General features: G+C 38.1%; 1 protein-coding gene across 1 annotated transcript in view; it reads right to left on the reverse strand.

Annotated features, from left to right (window-relative positions):
- VRK2 (VRK serine/threonine kinase 2) overlaps positions 1-23760 on the reverse strand; it is an 88572-nt gene that overhangs the window by 38042 nt on the left and 26770 nt on the right. The window contains exon 6 of the mRNA XM_023734510.1: positions 1710-1882. Coding sequence (XP_023590278.1) covers positions 1710-1882 — 173 coding nt within the window. The remainder of the gene's footprint in view (positions 1-1709; positions 1883-23760) is intronic.

The following is a 23760-nucleotide window of genomic DNA, read 5'->3' on the forward strand; positions in this document are numbered from 1 at the left end:
ACCATTTCTTTTCTGCATGAGTACCAGGGACACCCCAGATTGCTTCCCTTCATCTCCAAGCTAGCGCGTCTGACTCCCAGCCCAGGGATCTTTCTTACACTATACTGCCTCTCACATTTCCATGTGGTACTCATTTTATTTTCTCGCCTTTCTTAGGCGCGTAGTTCGTTTCTACATAATTCTGTGAGGAAGTTGTATGCCGTTATCCACATTTAACAGATGAAGAATAATGTGATACACCCAAATAATGCAAGTCACTCAACACACTTTCATTGTGTCCAGCTGCTACAAAGGATTGTATTTTTTTTAGAGAATTCCTCATCCCTCCCTCCCCCTACCCCAAATACCTAATCTGACCCCATGCTTTCACAGACTCCTTCAATTTTAACATTTTACTATTAAAAAGGTAGTGTGGCAGCCAAGGAGGTGCAATCCCATCAAGAAAGAACTGGTCTTCCTTCTGTAAAGAGTTCAATAAGCTGACAGCCTCCAACAGCAAGACCACTGGGCCCCACCAGGACACATGGACCAAGGCTATACTCTTCTAGGCAGCCCCGTTCAATGACTAATCAAGGCAGGGATACTATCTGGTCACTTCTACCTGTTATGGATTGATTTGTGTCCCCCCCAAAGATGTTAAGTCCTAACCCCCCATTCCTGTTAATGTGACCCTACTTCCCCTTGAAGACGTTATCTGTTAGGTTAACATGAAGTCATATTGGAGTAGGGTGGTCCTAATTGTATATGTCCGGTGCCCTTATAAAAGAGGAGACACAAGACAGAGACGCAGAGAATGATGCCAGGTGACGCTGCCGCTTCGAGCCAAGGAAGGCATGGAGCCACCAGAAGCTAGGAGAGAGACGCGGCAGAGTCTCCCTCAAAGCCTCAGAAGGAATCAACCCGGCCAACACCCTAATCTCAGACTCCCAGTCTCCAGAATGAAGACAATCCATTTCCGTTTTTTAAAGTCACCTGCTCTGTAGCACTTCGTTACAGTGGTGCTAGGAAACCAAGAGACTACCAACGTGAGCCTCCCCTGCTCTCCACCGCGTTGTGCAACGCGTGCTCTGGGCTCCCCGCTAGACCCCTCGACACTTGGTCAGATCATCGTCTCAGCCGCTCCCTACCCAATCCCGCTTCTTTCCCGCTTTCCTTTCACAGGTGTCAGGTCAGCACCCCACTCTGAAAGCTTCCCCTTTCCAGTCCTGCTTCCCTTTCATCGTTCATAGTTATTATCCCTTTTTCCCCCAGTAAAACTCTATTACAGTTTAATTCCTTCTCAGCGTCTGCCTCCCTGAAAATCTGATTTAACATCAAACCAAAAACCAAACCCATTGCTGTCGAGTGGATTCTGACTCATAGTGACCCTACAGGACACAGAACTGCCCCATAGGGTTTCCGAGGAATGACTGGGGGATTCGAACTGCTGATCTTTTGGTTAGCAGTGGAGCTCTGAACCACTGTGACACCAGTGTCATAGCCCTGATTAAAAGCTCTAAAAAAATGAAGACGAGAAACAAATTAGCCCTTGGATGCCACAGAAAACACCACTTTCTTACACTAACCAGGTCTGCTTAAAAAAATCAACTGATTTTACCTAGCCAGACTTGCGCCCATTGATGCCACAGCCTCAGCTGCCCCACTTAGTTAAGCCTCTCCTTCCAGTCTGCTCTGCTTCCTCCTGCTTGTAGGCTCCTACACTGCTGTACTTTCCCAGATGGGTGGGCGGAACCAACAATTAAAGAGCACCCGGTGATAACACTCTGCAGTGATCTGCAGGGCAAGGGCTCTTATCTTCAGCTCTTCTCCCCTCCCCTTGAGGGGAGACGCCAAGTGCTTTTCTCCACTGCTGACGGTGGTTTCCGGCCGGACCTTCGGGCACCTGGATCCCACACCGGAATGTAGGTCCTTTTAATTACAGGGCAACTCAATGGGATTTCACTTGTGTCCACACAGGTTTGCTGTTTAACAACATACAAGGTTATTCAGCTTTTATTTCTGTTGGAGACTGTAAGCTACTAGGGAAGAAGTCGCCAGGAAAATGTTATATATATATATATACACACACACACACACACATATATATATGTATATATATATATTTGTATCCATGACAGCGCCCATGCCAAGGCCTTCTGCACAGTAGGTTTAAATAAATTATTGATTTGATTTGATGGTAATAATTGGACAGACTGAACTAAATTCAGTTCAACAGGTATCTGAGTGCTGAGCATGATAAAAGTATCGAGAATCTTACTATTTAGAAAAAGAAGAAGAAGAAAGGAATGCATATTTATTGAATATCTGCTAGGTGAGAGAATTAAGTGCTTTACCGAAGTCAAATTATTTAATCCTTATGACCCTGAGAGGTTATTTTTAGCCCTGTTTGAGGAGAAGAAAATAGGAAAAAATAGGTTAGGTGTTCTGTGCAAAACAAATAAACTTTCAGTAACTGGCAAAACTAGGATTGGAACCTAAATCAGCATGACCAGAAGGCTGAGTTTTTTCCGTATGCCCCACACAGAGGAAGGGGAGACGATCTACAGGTATGTGTACTCTGACAGAAGGCTAATAACCTATGGGATTTCAGGGCAAGGGAGGTTATTTCTAATTGGGAGACTCATAGAAAGAAACATTTGAGTTGGGACTTGAGAAATAGCTACCATTTCCACGTATCGAGACGGGGAAGAAGAAACGACACGAGAAAGAAAAGCAAGACCTCAGTCAGTGTGTGCTGGGAGGGGTCAGGGTTTTGGAAAAAACAACACAAGTTGGAAAACAGGTGAGCATCAGCTTTGAAAACCGGGTTAAGAAGACAGCACACAATTCTGTAAGCAAATACAAGTCATCAACGGTTTTTTGGCAAGAAATACTATTAGTGCTGGCAGCATCAGAAAGGAGGAAATGGAAGCAGAGTCCACTTAGGAGACAGAACAACAGTCCGGGCAAGAGGCAACAGGAGGTTGGACTAGGGCACCGCTGAACAAAAGAAAGGAGACAGACGAGAAAGTCAGAATTACTGGCCAAGAGGGCTGAGAGAGTCAAAGATACCTGTGAAAATGGTGTGACTGGGGAAGTGATGACTCAATGCATAGAGAAAAAGATGTATTTACTTTTGCACCAAAAGCTAAGTGGTTGATTGGCAGCTAATTCCCTAATCCAGCTAACTCCTGGTTCTGTTAGTTTATGCAAGACTGAATGACCAGTTCATTGCTGATGGAGTCAAACCAGAGCATTCCTGATCCTCAAGCAATCAGAGATCGAGTACTGGATGGCCAGGCTGGCTCAAACGAAAGCATTTCTCAATGCCTGATTAGGTGTTGATATGGTAGAGAGGAGAAGGGAAGTAAGAGATTACAGAGCAGGCAGAGGAGGACGCAGGGCGTTAATGTGAAAAAATATCACCATCCGTCGGCACGTGGACTTCAATCACATGTGTCCACTACTTTGTGTACCTCCACCATGTAGATTCACATTAGAGAACAGATGTACATGCAGTCCAAAAAATGAAGTTCACTTTTGAAAAACAATGTTGAGTAGATACACTTAAATTTTTCCTGGTGTATCACCTAATACCTTATCATAATTTAGATGATTTTATACAATTAAATCATTTTAATTACCACACTCTGTTGTAAAGAGAAATGTGTCCATTCAGTTCTGATTATCAGACACTGGTGGAACTTATACTATGGAGGAAGACATGACTTCTTAAATGGCGGTTTAGAAAACACTTTTAAAACCCTAAGAACATATCAACTTGTTGAGCAACTTTAAAGGCTCCCATTTAAAAAAAAAAAAAAGCCAACATTTATCTTGTTTGAATGCTCTTGTTGTCAGTTGCCATGGTGTTGGCTCCAACTAGTGGTGACCTTCTGTAATTCAGAACAAAACAATACCCGGTCCAGCCCCATCTCCATGATAGTTGGTATGTTTGAGTCTGTTGAGTCCATTGTTGAGGTTATTCTTATCTGAATAGTTCATAATCTTTTCCTATTCTTTCAACAAGATACTGTAATGTGAAAATCTTCACGATCAACTAAATGCTCATTTACTAATGAAAATCACTATACCCGCAAATGGGAACGCAGTCCAGAATGAACAAGCAGCCTGCGTGTGTTCACGAGAATCATTCAGATCTGTTAAGGTCTACGGAGAGTTTCATAGCTGCTACTACATTTTGGTATAAATCTGTGCCTGGTATTCTTTTCGCAGCAGTATTTTCTGTTTCTCCTTAACGTCTCTATCTTGCTCACCAATAATGAAATGCCACGAGCGGACACATACGCATGACCACAATTCAGTCTAGAGAAAATAACGTAACTTGAAAACAGGCTGACGTTTACTTTCCAAAGTTGGATGCTTATTGGGATACGCACAAAGCTATGCTTTTCAAAAATATAGTTTGACTTTGTTTCAGTGAATTGTAAGAAGTCTGCAGTTTTGTTTTCTGACGGAAATAATATACTCTTATTCTTAAAATGATCTGTTTAATATGGTAATTTTTTTCCTCCTAGATTTCATAGCTACCTAGTTACATTTCAAATCTGAAATGTTATCCATTCTTTTTCTTTACATTTAATATTCATTGAAAATGAGAGACATGAAAACATGCCCAGGGAGATCATATGAAGAAACAGCAGAAAAGTTGACCCTCTCATCAGTGTTTCTTCACTCCATCTAAGGAGCGCTGGTGGCACAGTGGTTAAGCGCTCATCTGTTAACTGAAAGGTTGGCAGTTCGAACCCACAGCCACTCCTCGGGAGAAAGATGTGGCTGTCTGCTTCTGTAAAGATTACAGCCTTGGAAACCCTATGGGTCAGTTCTACTCTGTCCTATAGGGTCACTAGGAGTTGGAATCGACTCAGTGGCAATGGGTTTTTCTCCATCTACTGCTCCATCAGCTCCCAAGACTACAGTTCCCTTAAATGCTGCCATAAATTCAAGTATCAAAACAAAACGCTGAGGTATATTTAGCAGTATTCTAAGCGATCTTAGCATTTGGAACCCCTGACCTGCTCTTCTATCCCAATCTGGCCTTTTGGCAAAATGGAAAGCCTATTGGATTAAGTAGGATTATGACCAAATATGCTTTCCAGACTTTTTGGGGGAAATCCCCTCAATAGTTTATAGGCTAGAAATTGCTTCTTTACTAAAACTGCCTTCACCTACAAAAGAAATCCTTTCCAATAACAGTCTACTTCCAACTTGTCCTTTTTAACACAAGTGTTAAAGGATCATATGAAAGAACCTACAATAACCTAATTTCCAATCTGATATCAAGGAACAAAATTTGTTTTTGTTCCTTAACAAAAAAATAAGCAATGGGACAGAACAATCTGGACTGCATCTGATTTACAGTCCTTCTCTTTGTCTAAATCAAATCTGAACTTAAGACTTGTCAAAGTCAGGAAGCATTATCAGAGCTTGGTACATCTGTAAACAGCAGACACTCACAAAATGTTAGCTGACATAATCTGATTGTCATTTCTATGATATTATAAAGGTTCACCACATGTAGGTTGCGTCTACATAAACCACAGCAGTCCAGCATTAAAAACTCCCGTTTTACATTACAGAGCCAGCTAGGTGGCAATACCTTGCAGAGTTGGGGTAGTGTTCTCCTGGAGACTGTATATGCTCTAAACCAGCATCCCATATATAGTACTGTTTCTCCCACAGCAAGGATTCATGGGTCTAGGAACCAGGGGTAGAAATGTGAGTGGCACCATTCACTATTAGCCCTAGTAACCCACTCACAAAATTTTTGCTTCCTGTCCCCACGACCCTATGCTCTGTGGGTCTAGAGGTCTTAGTTCCAAAGGGAGGAATGCCCCCACCAGGAAACACGCTGATTCCATTGAACTGGAAGTTAAGAATGCCATCTGGCCACTTTGGGCTTCTCATGCCTCTGGATCAACAGTCAAAGAAGGAAGTTACCATACTGGCTGGTGTGATTGATCCTGATTACCAAGGGGGAATCGGATTGATATTACCTAATGGAGGTAAAGAAGAGTATTTCTGGAATACAGGAGATCCCTTAGGGTGTCTCTTGGTACTACCATGCCCTGGGATTAAAGTCAATGGAAAACTACAGCAACCCAATTCTGACATGGCTACCGATGGCCCAGACCCTTCAGGAATGAAGTTTTGGGTCACCCCAGCAGGCAAAGAACCATGACCAGCCGAGGTGCTTGCTGAGGGCAAAGGGAATATGGAATGGGTGGTGGAAGAAGGTGGTTCTAATACCAGTTACAATCACATGACCAGGTGCAGAAATGAGGACTGCAATTGTTACGAGTATTCCCTCCTTGCATGTGTGCATCAAACCTTTTTGTTTTCTTCACCTATAAACCGTAAGATGTACACTGGGCTGGTGTGTTTTCGGTTGCACACGTTAGTTGCATCACGTTAGGTGCAAGTATGACTTTCTCATTGTCTTTACTTAGAGATTATGTATGGTTTAAGGAGATGTGTACAGGTGCCAAGTTGACAAGGGATGGTAAGGTTAGGTGTCAGCTTGGCTGGGCCATGACTCTCAGTGGTTTGGCAGATATTATGTAATCATCCTCCATTTGTGATCTGAAGTGAATAGCCAATCAGCTGAAAGGGGAGTTTCCTTAGGAGTGTGGCCTGCATCCAACACATATGGATGTTCTGGCAAAACTTGCCCTCTCTCGATCCTGTACCCAACTTGTCATCCTCTGACCTTCGATTCTTGGGACTTGAGCCAGCAGCCTGCCATCTGACCTGCAGATTTTGGGATGCCCCATCTCTGCAACCTTGCGAGCCAGACACCTTCTGCCTGATCTGCCGATTTTGAGTTTATCAGGCCCTGAAACCACATGAGTCAGAAGAAGCCTGCAGCCTGACACTTAACCCATGGATTTGAGACTTGCCAGCCTCCACAACTGCATCAGCCATTTCCTTGAAATAAATCTCTTTTTATAAGCTTCACCAGTTTTGCCTCTCTAAAGAACCCAGCCTAAGACACATTTCAAATCATTTGATCCTCTTGACACTTCTTTGAGGCAGATACTATTATCCTTATTTTAGATAAGTTAACGGAGGCACAGAGAGGTAAAATAACCTGGCCAAGAATGCAGAGCTAACAAGAGGTAGAGCCAGGACTCCAACCCAGGGGGTTCAGATCTAGAGCCCGTACTCTTAGCAATATTACACTGAATCTTGAGCATAATTGAAAATATTGCAAATATGACTTCAAAAAATAGTCCAACCTTTTTCTTCAAATTTTTTGCCTAGAATGAAGAGAAGGTAAATACCCTTCCTTTTACATCTTCTTTCTGATCCTCAACAGGAACACTTAGCTCCAGAATAATCAAATAGATTGCATAATGAAGTGGAGATCCTATCACAGCTGTTAAAGAAATAACTGCTGGGAGGCACTGGGTGTAAGAACAAATCATTTTAGAAACACTAACTGATTTGGCCCCTTCTGGAATGGCCCTGGAACCCTGGTGACAGAGTGGTTAAGAGCTCGGCTGCTAACCAAAAGGCTAGCAGTTCGTATCCACCAACCACTTCTCGGAAACCCTATGGGGCAGTTCTACTCTGTCCGATAGGGTTGCCATGAGTCAGAATCGGCTTGACAACAACGGGTTTGGAATAGCCCTAGACACCACCATCCCCCCAAAAAAGGTTACTTCTCTCTGCCCTTTTGTTCCTGCTTTTTCTCCTGTCGTCTCTCTTCTCCTATTCTGGGGCCCAGATAGCACAGACAGCCCAATCTCCCACTTCAGGTAAAGCTTCTAATAAATACAGTGATATTCATGCTGATGTGCTAGTGATTTATATGTAACAGAACATTATCCTGAGATTTCTATTAAAAATATTTGGAAAATTTCTGATCTCAATTCCACCCAAAGATTTATGTCTAGAAGCCCATTTCCAGTTCCTCTCTGTGAATACGCTGATAGAGCTCTATGGATAAGAAAATACTCATAATGGCTGTATTAAATAAAACAGTAAACATCTTCTGGCACAATGTCTAGATCTCTCCTGAAAGGAAATTAGGAAACATCCAAATGACTTAGTTACTGTACCTGGTTATACTGTATCCACCTCTACTTGGTTGACTTCGCCTCTTACACCCAAACAATGATTGACTAATTAATAAACTCATTTATGAATTAATCAATTCAATTACTCATTGTTCACTCATCGCTTATTTATTACTTATTACATGCCAGGCTCTGTGCCAGCTGCTGGACAGGTATCAGTGAATATAATCCCTGGTTTCCTATTTACAAGACTAGACACTTGCTCTCCTGATGTCCATTCTAACTGAAAGAAGTCACGATCACCTGGTTCTGTCCCCATCGTTCCCTAAGTTGGATTCAGAGGTGAAGAGAGAGCTACAAGAGACCAAAGAGATCACCTGACCTTGGTTGTTCGATTTACGGAAAGAGAAGCTGTGGCACAGAGAAGTCTGCTGAAATAGGTAGCAAAAAAGGAAAAGAAGGCTCAGGTACAACTGAAAAGTAAAAACACAATTGTCTGTATTCCCATTTTCTCATGAATTTTAGGATAAAGAAGGAAGAATGTGGAAGAAATAAAACTGTACTTGATATTAAGGCACGATTGCTAATTTTGTTAAGTGTGGTAATGACATTGTGATGATATGGAGAATTATCTTTATTTTTTGGAGATGCATACACACTTCATTACTAGAGGTAAAATGCCATGATATACACGATTTACTTAAAAAATATGTCAGCCGAAATACTGATAAAACACATTTTCAAATGCTAATTTTTAAATCTTGCTTTTTCAGTATGGTGAAAATTTTTCAAAATAGAAGTTCAGGGAAAAAAAAAAACTGTTCTCCTAGAGTCAAAGTTATGTATGTATTTAACAGGTTCTCACTTGTCTCAGAGGCTTAGCACTGGGAAACAACCTTCACAAAATAATAATTTTACTGTGGAGTCCATACCTCTAAGTTATAATTATTGTGATATTTCAGTATTTTCCACCCATCACCCCCCTCCATTAACAATAAGACTCTTGTAGCCTGTATTCATACAGCTGTAACTTGCAAAATAACTTGAAATAATAATTTGCTCTTTTTGCATGGTTCTAACCTTATTCAGGAAGAAAGACATGGCAATCACAGCCATGAAAACCCTCTGGAGCACAGTTCTACTCTGAAACACGTGGGGGCACCATGAGTTGGAACTGACTTGATGGCAACTGGTTTGGTTTTAATCTGATTTGAAAACAGACACGTTAACACGAACAGGTTAAGAATGAGTTCTGTTCACCATCACTTACCTACGAACCTTATTAATTCTCAGAGAACGCAGCTAAAATGCATTAGATTTCTTAAACAATTTGAAAATATCTTAATAAATCAGATTTTGGCAAAACATAGTAATATTAACACATTACAGAATTTTTGATGAAAATAAAATTTGAAGCTGTTTTTAGTTGACAAATCATACTGAAAAAAACCCCAAACAGTAAGTCTGTAGAACTGACCAATGAGAATCAGATATATAGCAAGGTATTAAAACTCAAAAAAAAAATTCATCTAAGATTATTTGTATTACTCTATTTATTTGAAAAATATACAAATAAATATATTGATACAAAGAAAAATTCAGTTAAAGTGTGTATTTTTAAAATAACCCTATTAGTATAAAACTTATAAAATATTAATTTTAAATAAAATCACAAGAACAATTTCCAAAGCCTCTTTGCTCAAAGGAACATACACACAACAGAACTTCACTAGCAGGAAAGAAAAGAATACATGCTTGTTACTGCACATCGTAATTGACTACAAGCACCATGTCACTGAGTCTATAGGACAACCCTATCCACATATTAACATTCTTTAAGACAGCCTTAAGAGCTGCACCATGTAGTATTATTACGGTATCATTAAGCTGTGGTAAGTAACATCTAGTCTGTAGATAATGAAATACAGAAGCACGTTGCCAGAACTAACTTTTACATATGTTCAAGAAAGGAAATCTACTTCCAAACGGTAACCATATTATGTGTATCTACCATGTAAAAACACACATTCACACTCCATCCTACAAGCAACTGTGATTGATAAATGGATTGTGTTAGAATTCCCTCTAGCAAACAGTGAACAAGCAGCTTTAATGAGGCTTATGACCTTACCCTATGGATATCCTAGGGAATCTGAAAGTGAATGTTTTGCCACCAGATACAGGTCAGGTGCTACGATTCCTGCTCTCAGATCATTAATTTTTTCTAAATTTAAACTTTTCAACTTCCTTAGCTGTGTAACAATAGGAAAGACGCTTTAGAAACATTATAAGAAGCATGACCCTCTGCAATGAGCATTATGTACTTGGGGAATAGGTTTTTGGAGAATCATAAAGTTTTAGAACTGGAAGGAACCTCAGTTAGTCAAAGCCCCACATTTTACAGATGAGGAATGCAAAGTCCACAGAGGCTAAATGATTTGCTGAAGGCTGCCATTCGGATCTGTGGCAGAGCTGAGACTGGAAGACGGTCTCCTGATTCTCAGTCCTTCACAACTCCCAGTGGTCCAGAGAGACAATTTGACAAGTGTTTTTAAAAGTCACAGGTTTCCTAAGTCATACATATCAGTCCAAATGCTGAGAAACTATTCTTCTCTACCTGGGAGGGCCATCAAATCCTTCAATTTAGCAGGTGGCTTTGTGGCCGAAACACATGGAGCACAGTGGGGCTAAAGGGCTGAACAATCCAGGTACTACGAGCGCTGAGTGGGACAGCAAACCCTGCATCAAGATCAGCCTCGTACCCTGAGTGATCAATTAAGTATCACCTTAAGGGTTACTATGTAAGAAACACTAACCTAGGTGCCTTGAGGAACACACAAGAAGGAAGAGAGGAGGGTTATACCTACCTATAAGACTCCAGGAGTTCATTCTAGTTCAGAATGCAAGACAGCGCAAGTCATACACGAGGGCTCGCATGTTTAAAACAGACATCACAAGGCCATTGCCATCGAGTCGATTCCGATTCACAGCAACCCTACAGGACAGAGAAGAACTGCCCCATAGGGTTTCCAAGGCTGTAAATCTTTACAGAAGCTGAGTGCCGCATCTTTCTCCCGCGGAGTGGCTGGTGGGTTCAAATAGGTGACCTTTTGGTTAACCACTGGGTCACCAGGGCTCCTTAAAAAATAGACATTGAGAACTACAGGAAACCAGAAAAGCAGCAGATCAGTAGAGACTAGAGTCATCAAGAAGGGCTTCATGTGAGAGCAGAGATGTAAGCTGGTCCTTGAAAAAGAGAATACATTTTTGATCAAAGAGGTGGCCTTCCAGATACACAGAGAGCATCTGCATCACTGAAATAAAAAGACGTACACAAACCCTTATTTTCGTTGAACTGTTTCAACTTTCTTCACCAGTGACACGGAAAGATACAGTCCAATTGGGGGGGGGGGAGGCACTCAATTGTAAAAACACCACTTGCTATAATTTCTGGAAATGCTATTATAAATAATGAAATGAGAAAAACACTGGCTTTCCAAATACTCGATCAGCACTCATAATCTTAACTCTCTAGTAATCAACCCTGTAACACAACACCATCTTATATTCCAAAATCAATAAAGCTTCAAACACAATTTAGAACACTTAGGTAGTCTAGAAAGATGATGGCTAGCAACCAACCAGGGAAGCATAAACTTAGAAACATTATTTTATTTAAAGAATGTAACATAATGTCTAGCATATAGTAAATGTTCAAAAAAGATAACTGAAATTCATTTTTTTCCCTAAAGATGTATCTCTTCTGTAAGGAGATTTTTAAAATGTAATTTAAATTTAAATTTTTAATTTGAATAAATTCTTTAGATCAATCAGTACTTTTGCTTTCCTTTTCTTCTTACTTAATGAAGTATTATAACTGACACATTTTCTTTCACCTTTGGTCTAAAACTTAAAAAACTAAAATCTTATTAAAATAAAATGATATCTAGAAGTACATTAGAAGTCCAAAGGTTTTTTCGTTTTTAAATGAGATTTTGCCACAGGTGGAGTTGAGATTTTTTCCTTCAATAAAAATGTTAAAGATGAAGAAGGAAAAAATGTAACTGGTATACACTTTGAGAGTCTTCAAAATTCCAGATTTGAAGAAGTATTAGAGGGATTATTGAGAAATGGTCAGAATACAATTAAGATATAGAGAAAAAGACTAGAAGAATAAAAACAGTCTATAATAGGCCATTCAGACTCTGAATGAGGCTATCTGATTTTAAGGAAAAATATTGTTTTTATTCTGGTATGAATAGTATTTTGGGAAAATTTCCCCTAAAAGCCAATCAAAGAAAATGCCTCAGAACATCAATTGTGCCCCTACTGGCTCTCCAGGGCATTACTCTGACTGTCATCTCTATCAGGACTCTCTCCATTGCAACTTAACAAAGATGGCTGCTGTTCTTATCCAATACTTCTTCAACCCTATCTCTCAATTCTGCCTTAATCTTTATAACTCCTACTGCTGTGCCAAAGGCTGCATAAATGCCACTTTCTCGTGTCCTCTTCTCTTGCTAAAATCATTCAACAATGTCTTCCTTCTCTAATTTTGAATCTTTTTCTCCACTTGTTTTTTCTCTTCTTAAATAACTTTTGCTGAAGTTCCTTTCCATAATTTTAATCAAAACATAAACACAGAACTAATATTTAAAGTTATAATCTAAGAAAACTTTCTGGAAATAAAAGGCCTAATCTATATATCAAAAGGGCCCACCACATACCTGGGAAAACTGATACACGATGATCTACTCTAAGACATATCGTAGGTAAAACCAATAGACATCAGTAATAAAGAAAAAAATCCAAAAGACAGCAAGACAAAAAGGACAAATAATAAGAGGATTACGAGGCAGCAGACTTCTCAAAAGCACAATGTAAAGCAAGGCAATAATAGAGCAGCAGTGTAAAGAAATTCAAGGAAAGAAACTACGAGCTAGATATTTAAAATCCATCCAAGCTATCCTTCAAGTATCAATGTTATTGAAAAAGTTTTAAACATACAAGAGAATGATGTTCTCATGGGCACTTCTTGAGCAATACACTAGATAAACTTTATCTGATCGAGATATGACTGGGTAATTTTGGCCAAAGGTTGAAGAGTGAGCATTTAATATATTTAATTATATTTAAGACTAAAACAAGGGATGAAGGAAGAAAAATAATACACAAATGATATGTGTTCTCACAAAGTAAGGCAACTAAAAAAATGAGACAAGAACAGTAAGAGAAAAAGAAAGTAGAGTAAGCTCATCATTGATAGATTAAGATCATTGACAGGTAGAAGTCAATGGATACCACAAAAAAACTATCCAACTAGTAATAAAAAGTTAAATAAGGGTGGGTGAAGGGCATCTTAAAAATATATAGCACAGTAGAAAAAAAAATCATCCTAAACATTAAAAAAAAACAAGAATAAAAGATAAAACATATAACACTAAGAAGGAAATACGGCAAATGCAAGTAAAAAATATCTATTTTCCAAATAACATAGCAATGATCTTTGTAAAACAGAAACTACAGGAGAATCGAGGAGGAAGTCAGAAACACACCAATAATAGGGACTTTTAAATACCAGCTACCTGAAGAAAATTAAGAAACGACTGCAGCTGTACATTAAAAAGAAACCGCCACAAGTTCAAGCCGGATTCAGAAGAGGACATGGAACAAGGTATATCACTGCTGATGTCAGACGGATCTTGGCTGAAAGCAAATACCAGAAAGACGTTTACCTACGTTTTATTGACTGTGCAAAGGCATTTGGCTGTGTGGGTCATAACAAATTATGAAAAAAATTGTGAAGAATGGGAAATCCAGAACACTTAATTGTGCACATGTGGAATCTGTACACGGATAAAGAGGCGGTTGTTCAAATAGAACAAGGCGATACTGCTTGGCTCAAAATTGAAAAAAGAGTGTGAGGGTTGTATTCTTTCACCATATTTATTCATTCTGGGGGCTGAGCAAATAATCCAAGAAACTGGACTATACGAAGAAGAATGCGGCATCAGGATTAAAGAAAGACTCATTAACCACCTGCGATATGCAGATGACACACCCTTGCTCGCCAAAAATGAAGACAACTTAAAGCACTGATAAAGGGAAAAGACTAAGGGATTCAGTAGGGATTACACCTGAATGCAAAGAAAATGAAAATCCTCACAAATGGTCTAACAGACATCATCATAATAAATGGAGAAACAATTGAAATTGTCAACAATTTCATTCTACTTGGATCAATTATCAACATTCATGGAAGCAGCAGTCATCAAACAACGTTTTGCATTGGTAAAATCTGCAGCAAAAGACCCCTTTAAAGTTCTAAAAAGCAGATGTCACTTTGATGACTAAGGTATTCCTAATCCAAGCCATAGTCTTTTCAATAACTTCATATGTATGTGAAAGCTAAACAATGAAAATAGGAGACAGAAGAAAAACATGCATTTGAATTGGGGTGTTGGTGAAGAATATTGACTATACCATGGACTGCTAGAAAAAGGAACAAATCACTCTTGGAGGAAGTACAGCCAGAATGTTCCTTAGAAGCAAGGATGGTGAGACTCCATCTTATTTACTTTGAACATGTCATCGGGAAAGACCACTCACTAGACAAGGACATCATGTTTGGTAAAGTAGAGGGTCAGTAAAAACAAGGGAAATCATCACTGAAATGGACTGACACAATAGCCACAATAATGGGCTCAAACATACCAAATATCATGGAATTGGTGCAGGACTGGGCAACATTTCATTTCGTTATACGTCAGGTCAAAAAGGCGTCCTGGTGGCACAGTGTACTTGGCTGCTAATCAAAAGGTTGGTGGTTTGAACCTGCCAGGGGCTCTGTGGGAAAAAGATGTGCCCATCTGCTTCCATAAAGATTACAGCCTGGCAGATCCTATGGGCAGTTCTACTCTGTCCTGTAGGGTCGCTATGAGTCGGAATCGACTCGACGGCAATGAGTTTTAGTTTTATACATGAGGTCGCCAGACGCTGGAGCCGACTTGATGGCAACTGACAACCACCAAGTATAAAACAGATCAAATACTTCATCTGCTCATAAATGATAAATAAAGATACAGACGACAAAAACAATATAATTAATCAGGTAGATCATTTGGATATATATTGAACTTTATACCTTCTTTTTCTCAAGCAAACACAGAGACTGACAAAAACTGATCATATTTTAAGCCACAATTAAAGCATCAGCACCATTCCAAAGAGTAAAATTAGTAGGAGCAATACCCTGATGAAATGTTAATAAACCTAGATATTAATAAAAAAAATTTACAAAGCTCTTCCACCTGGACATTAAAAACCTTCCACTGAACAATTTTTTGGAAAGGAGAAATACAAGCCTTCTAAAAAATAAAGATAATAAAAACACTATGTAATAAAATCTATCAGATATATTTAAAGCAGTGACCAGACAAAAGTTCATAGCCTTAAACATTCATGCAAACAAAAAATGAAAGAATGAAAATAAATGCTTAGACTCCAAATTGAAGACCTAGGGATGGGGGAGAACAGAGTAAAATAAAAATTTTAAAAAGCACAAAATATAAAGGCAAAGGCAGAAATTAATGAGATAGAGAACAGAAAAACAAGATATTAATATAACAAAATCCAAGTTTATTGAATAATTAGCAAAATGGACAAACCAAAAGTTACTTTCATCATGAAAAAAAGGGAGAAAGCTAAATGATTAAATAAATCTAACTATAAGGAAAAACCATTGAAGAAGAAATTTAAAAATCATGAGACTACTCTGCAGAATATCATACAAATAAATCTGAAAAACTGGATGAAATGTATACATACTAAAATTGACCCAATTAGAGATAGAAACCATAAACAACCAATTTCCATGGGAGGCAGGGGGAAGAGAGAGTATAAGGAACTACTTCAGAGAAGAGCAGCAGAACCAGATGGGTTCACATTCAAAGACCAGATGGTCCCAATACAACAGAAATTTCTCTGGAACATAGAGAGTAAAGGAAAACCTCCAAATTCCTTTCAAGAAGCAAGTATAATGTTGATACTTAAATCTGATAATGATAGTACAAAAACAGAAAATTCCAGATCAATATCACTTATGAGTATCAATATGAAAATACAACATAAAGTATTAATGAAAATATACAAACACTATATTAAGTAAATAAACCATACCAAAGTGAAATTTATTTCTGGAAAGTAAAGTTGCTTCAATATTAGGAAGCCCATCAATATTTATACCGTATTAATAGATCTGACTGGAAAGACAGGATTATTTTCAAAAATGCCAAACAAGGTTTAGACAAAATTCAACACCCATTCCTTGGTTAAAAATAAAAAAAAAATAAAACAAACCACTCTAGGACATAGGAATTCATGGTTCTTTCCTTAACATGACTTTATAAACACACACATACATCTTAGTCCTAAAGTCAGAATCTTATTTAATAGGGTAGTACTTCAGACATTTCCACCAAAATCAACAAAAGGCAAGGATGTTCACTACCCTCACTATCATTTAATATTGTACTGGATGTTTTAGACAATGCATTAAGATAAGATAAATCAAACAAACATATATTTAGCTTTATTCCTGAAGACACAAACGTGTACTTAAAGAAATACAGAAACATCCCTTGTGGTTTAATAGAAGACCTATAAGGATGTCAGTTCTCTCCAAATTAGTTTGAAAATGAACAAAATGCCTGAAAAAATAAGCTGAAAAAATTGAAAATCAACAACTCTTCTTAGAGCCATCGGAAAATTGAGGTCACAGGACAAGCTGCAGCTCCGAAAGTAGGAGAGACAGGAAAATACAGAAAATGACAACTTACCAGGAGCAGAAGTCCAGAAGCAAAAGGCCACCACCGGAGCCAGTTCTGGTAGGAACACTTAAACTGTAATTAACAAATTGCAGGAGGCACAGTGTGGCTTAGCGTGAGAGTTAAAAACTCCCGAGGGCCCAGTTTTTGCAGTGGCCCCCACACTTCTGTGAGTTTTACCACCAGAAGCCCCCCCAGGTTCTCAAGGTGAAGATCAGAGAAAAATCCCCTTGTGCTTCCAGCAGGGGGAGGAAAAAGTAGCCATTTTGAAATATGCCCAGAGCCTTCTGTTCTCCTTAAAAAAATGAAAACCTGCCCTCAAAAAAAACTATTTTGCCATACCTAACTGACTTGGGTTTTACCACAGCCTAACCGACCTAGGGGAAGGAAACTATTCACCTTCAACCTCCTCTAGCGTTCCACGTGGTAGAAATACCCAACTCAGCCCCCTCTATCTTTCCTGTCTTACTTAAACCAAAAACCAAACCCATTGCCATCGAGCTGATTCTGACTCATAGCAACCCCATAGGACAGAGCAGAACTGCCTCATAGAGCTTCCAAGGCTATAAATCTTTATGGAAGCAGACTGCTACATCTTTCTCCTGTAGAGCAGCTTGTGGGTTTGAACTGCCAATCTCTCAATTAGCAGTCCAGTGCTTAACTACTGCACCACCAGGACGCCTCTGTCTTACCTAAAGAAGGGAGAAACCAACAAACACTTGTCAAGATTACAGACCAGGGGCACAAACTCCTAAAAGACTGAGCCGTAACCATAGGACCAATATCATCTATGAGTATTGATGTGAAAATACTACAGCACTTTCCCTCCCCCTACACCTTACAAATGTATCAATCAGGCTTCTGTATACCAACAGGGAATTACAGTGGAAAGCACTAAAGCTTCAGACCCTATTTAAGGAGTGTCTAGGGAAATCCAAAGACAGCAGGGGAGACAAAAAACAAGAACTCTAGAGGGTATTTTAGCCTGTGACATCTACAGCTACATTAAACACTAAACCCAGATTCACATTAAAAAAAAACTCACAATAATGACCTATTTGCCTCTGTTTCTTTTACCCGATACATCATGATCAGCTTTTAACAAAGATTTTCAAGATGTGATAAAAGGCAAAAACAGAGTTTTAAGAAACAAGGTAAGCATCAGAATCAGATGCCATCAGATATGGCAGAGATTTTGGAAAGATCAGACCAGGAATTTAAAATAACTATGATTAATATGCTAAGGGTTCTAATGGAAAAAGTGGACAACATGCTAAAACAGACAGGTAATGTAAGCACAGAAATGGAAACCCTAAGAAGGAATCAGAAGGAAATGCTAAAAGTCAAAAACACTAACAGAAATGAAGAATGGGCTCATCAGTAGACTGATCATGGCTGAAGAAAGTATTAGTGAGCATGAAGGTATGTCAATAGAAACTTCCCAAATTGACAAGCAAAAAAGAAAAGAAAAAAGAAATAAAACCAAACAGAATATCCAAGACTGTAGGACAATTATAAAAGGTGTAATATATGCATAATGGGAATATCAGAAGGAGAAGAATCAAAGGAAAAGAAGAAATAGAAGAAATATTTAAAGCGATAATGGCTGAGAATTTTTCAAAATTAATGACAGACACCAAATGACAGATCCAGGAAGAACACCAAGAGAAGGCCAAGCAGGATAAATACCAAAAAATATACACTGAGGTATAGCATATTCTAACTGCAAAAAATCAAAGACCAAGACAAATTCTGAAAGAAGCCAGAGGAACAAGGATAAAAATTACATCAACTTCTCTTCAGAAACCTTTCAAGCAGGAAGACAGTAGAGTGAAATATTTAAAATGTTTAAAAAAAAAAAAAAAACCCCACTAGCCTAGAATTCTGTATCCAGCAAAATCATCCTTCAAAAGTGAAGGAGAAATAAAAAATCTTCTCAGGCAAACAATAACTGAGAGAATTTGTCACCAGTAGATCTGCTTTGCAAAAAATGTTAAAAGAAGCTTTACAGAGAGAAGTAAAATGATACAGGTCAGAAACATATATATGATAAAGGACTTGTATCCAAAATACACAAAGAACTCTTAAAACTCAACAATAAGAAAACAAACAGCCCAATAAAAAAATAGGCAGAAATTCTGAACAAACACTTCCCCAAAGAAAATATACAGATGGCAGATAAGCATATGAAAATATACTCAACATCATATGGCATTAAAAAAAATCAAACCCATTGCCATCAAGTGGATTCTGACTCACAGCGACCCTATAGGACACTGTAGAACTGCCCTACAATGTTTCCAAGGCTGTAAATCCTTACAGAAGAAGACTGCCATATCTTTCTCCCACCATACAGCATTAGAGAATTGCAAATTAAAACAATAAAGAGATACTACTACATACCAATTAGAATGGCTAAAATCCAAAACACTGACAACGCCAAATGCTGGCCAGGATGTGAAACAACAGGAACTCTCATTCGCTGCTGATGGGAATATAAAATGGTACAGCCACTCTGGAAGACAATCTGGCAGTTTCTTACAAAGGTAAACATAGTCCTATCATATGACTCAGCAATCATGCTCCTTGGTATTTACCCAAGTAAGTTGAAAACTATGCCCACATCAAAACCTATACATGAATGTTTATAGCAGCTTTATTCAAAATTGCCAAAACTTGGAAGAAACCCAAGATGTCCTTTAAAAAGTGAACGGGTAAAAAACTGTGTTACATGCATACAAATGGAATATTATACATTGATAAAAATAATGTATCAAGCCACAAAAAGACATGAATAAATCTTAAATGTATACTGCTAAGAGGAAGAAGTCAGTATGAAAATTCTACATGTATATGATTCCAATTATATGACATTCTGGAAAAGGGAGAAGAATACAAAGAGTAAATAGATCAGTGACTCCCAGGGGTTTGGGAGGGAGGTTAAATAGGTAAAGCACAGGAGATTTTTAAGGTGGTGAAATTATTCTGTGTGATACAGGATAACTTGGTAGAAACAAGATACTAAACATTTGTCAAAACCTATAAACTTTACAACATAAAGGTTAAACTTTAATGTATGAAAAGTTTTAAAAAATAATACAAATGTCAGGGGGTCCCAGGATAGCATGGAAAATATGACAAGAAAATATAACTGTATGAAACAACCTTATTAAAGAGTGTAAAGGAAAAAGATGCTGACCTAACTAACTTTAGAATGAGTGGAGTCTATGACTAAAAGCAAAAGAAAACTTACATACGCACAGTATTCTAGTTGATAGAAGTTTTTCCAGCAGGGGTATGAGTTAACAATTCTGAAGCACTATACATGCATACTGGAAGTCAAAAATTAAGCAAATGGATGGTGAATTGGGGAGCCAGGTTTCTTACTCTTGGAGTGGGAGAATACAGATAAACAAAGGAGGGAGAGGGAGGCTAGAATGATCCATGTGGTAATGATCAGAATTAGAGACATCAGTATAAACTCGTGTGTAGCCTAATATAGACACAGATGATTACATATAGAAATATTTATGACTACATGTACATACCAGGTTTAGTATACACACATATATCCTTGCTCTTTCAGCTGAGGGAGCCTACAAGCAAAGACATCCCAGTAAAACCAAAACCTAACCAAATCCATTGCCGTCAAGTTGATTCCGACTCATAGCAACCGTACAGACATCCCAATAGCAACGAGCAAAATTGTACCCAGATGTTGGTTTCTAACAGTAATTTCGAACCCAAGAAAAGGAGCCAGGAGAAATGTGCATTTTTAGGATTTGGGCAGGAAACACACAGGATGAGCCTGGAGTATTTCGTACTGCCAGAAATAAAGAAAGTGCTCAAAAACAACAATCAGAATAACAACAAAACCCTACAACTATAGGAGAATATCACTCTAATTGCAAAACGAAACAATTTGAGGAACAAAATAGAGTAGTGTTAGATTATAGCTCAAAGTATAAAATAAGTATCCAGTAGTTTAATGATATAAAAAATTATTTAACAATAAATAGAGAGAATAGGAAGTCCTCCATGCAGAAGAATTCCAAATAATTTACATAGATACTATGCCTTTAAGGAGGTAGACCATAATGCCCCATTCTTTAAGTGTGGGCTGAGCATAATGACTTCCTTCATTTCAGTGAATACATTGTAGAAAAGGAGAAAAAAAAAAGGAGTAACATTATGTTGGAGAAACCTGCCAAACACTACCTCAAGCCAGGTGATCAATGCTAACATCAGTAGTGATAAGTCATATTGACAATAGGTACTCTTGATGGTGCCCTGATGGTGCAAACGGTTAAGCACTTGGCTGCTAACCAAACGGTTGGCGGTCAAACCCACCCAAATGCTCCATGGGGACAACACCTGGTGATCTGCTTCCGTAAAGTTTACAGCCAAGAAAACCCTATGGGGCAGTCTATTCTGTCACATGAGATTGCTATGAGCTGAATTTGATGCAATGGCACCCAACAATACCCTTAATATGATGCAATGAGATAGGCAAATACCTCTGTAGTTCTTCCTTCCAAAACCGCATTATCACAGTCTAATCATGAGGAAAACATCAGACAAATCCCAATTGAGGGACAGTCTACAGATTATATAATCAATAATCCTGAAAACTGTCAAGGTCATCAAAGACAAGGAAATTCTGAGAAACTATCACAACTAAGAGGAGCCTAAAGAGAATTTACTACTAAATGTAATTTGACAAGCTGGATGGGAGTCTAAAACAGATAAAGGCCATTAGGGGAAAACTGAGAAAATCTGAAGAAAGTATGGACTTCAATTAATAACAACATATTAATACTGGTCCATTACATGTGACAAACGTGTCACACTAATGTATGATATTAATAATAGAGGAATTGGGTATGATAACACAGTAACTCTCCATACTATCTTTGCAAAAATTCTGTAAATCTTAAAACTGTTCTAAAATAAAAGAATATTTTAAGAAAATGGTCAAATGTGATGACAACTATAGACTCACACATGCAAGAGGCTCAAAAAACTCCAAACAAGGTACACACACACGTGCACACACACACAGACTTAATAATTAAAAACCGTGACAAAGGGAAAACCTTAACAGCAGCAAGGACAAAAAACTATACATCTTGTGGAAAGAACAAAGATAAGAATGACAGCAGACTTCCTGTAAGAAATAATACAAGCTGGAAGAGAATGAAACAGCATCTTCAACGTGCTGAAAGAAAAATATTTTCAACCCTAAATTCTACGGTAGTGTTAAACTCAACAATATAAACAATTACTTTAAATGCAAATGGTCTAAACACATTTTTAACCATCAGAATGGAGTAAATAGCAAGTCCTGACTGGGTACAGTCTTGAGAAATTTACCTTAAATATAAAGACAAAAATAGATTAAAAGTAAAGAATGAAAAATATATACCACACAAACATTAATTTAAAAAAAGCTGATGTGGCTATATTGTTGTTGTTGTTGGGTGCCATCAAGTCAGTTCTAACTCATACCAACCCTGCAGGACAGAGCAGAACTGCCCCATACGGTTTCCAAGGGGTGGCTGGTGGATTTGAACTGCTGACCTCTTGGTTAGCAGCCGAGCTCTTAAACACTGTGCCACCAGGGCTCTGTGGCTGTATTAGTATCAGACAGATTCCAGAAGAAGAAATACTACCTGAGATAAAGAGGTAGTTTCATAATGAGAAAGGAGACAATTCATAAGGAAGACATAAAGTCCTAAGCATATATGCACCAAACAACAGAATTCCAATATACATGAAGCAAAACCTGACGGGAAAAAAAAGACAAATCCATAATTATAATTGGAAGTTTCCATAACTCTTGTCAGTAGGGATGCAGAAGATCTGAGTAAGTCAACCACCTTGACTTAATGGACATTTACAGAACACTCGACCTCAAAACAGTAGAATATATATATTCTTTAAAGGGCTCATGAACATCCAACAAGTTAGCCCATATGTTCAGACATTTAAATAAGTCTCAATAGACATAAAAGTACTGAAATCATACAGAGTTGAGAGTCAAAAAATAAACTGCAATGTAAATTAGAAAATATTTTGAGCCTAATAAAAATGAAAACAAAAGAAATAAAAATGAGTGTTGAAAAGATCATCCTTTCCCCAGTGAATTACCTAGGCACCTAATCAGAAAACTCAATATTGTTAAGATGTCAATTCCCTCAGATTGATCTATATCGTTCAACATAATCCCAATGAAAATCCTAGGAGGCTTTTTTTGGTAGAAATTGACTAGCTGATTGTAAAATATTATATATTGAATTGCAAAGCAGCCAGAATAGCCAAAAAAATTTAAAAAAAAAAAGTTGCAAGATTCACAATACCCGATTTCATAACTGTTGTTTTTAGTTGCTGTTGAGTCAATTCCAACTTATGGTGACCCCATGACTAACAGACTACAATAATCAAAACAGTGTGATATTGGTGTACAGGCAGACATGCTGATCAATGGAACAGAAGAGAATCCAGAGATAAACCACTACGTAGATGGTCAATCGTTTTTGACAAAGGTGTCAAGGTAATTAATTCACTGGCAAAATGATATTTTTTTCACAACATGGTGCTGGAACAACCAGACATAAATATGCAAAAAAGGAACTTTGACTCTTATCTTGGGCCAAATACAAAAATTAGCTTAAAATGGATCAGGGATCAAAATGCAGCACTTCCTGAAGAAAGGTTATAAGAAAATATTTGTGACCCTGGTTTAGGACACAGAAAGCATAAGTCATAAAAAAAAAAACATCATAAATTAGGCTTTAGCAAAACAAAAAATTTCTGTTGTTTGAAAGACGATGATAAGAGAATGAAAAGGTAATCCACAGATGCAGAAAATACATGCAATGAAAAATCTGACAAAGGCTCCTATTCTCAAAATA

Source organism: Trichechus manatus, unplaced genomic scaffold (assembly GCF_000243295.1).
Source record: "Trichechus manatus latirostris isolate Lorelei unplaced genomic scaffold, TriManLat1.0 scaffold00005, whole genome shotgun sequence".
Lineage (NCBI taxonomy): Eukaryota > Metazoa > Chordata > Mammalia > Sirenia > Trichechidae > Trichechus > Trichechus manatus.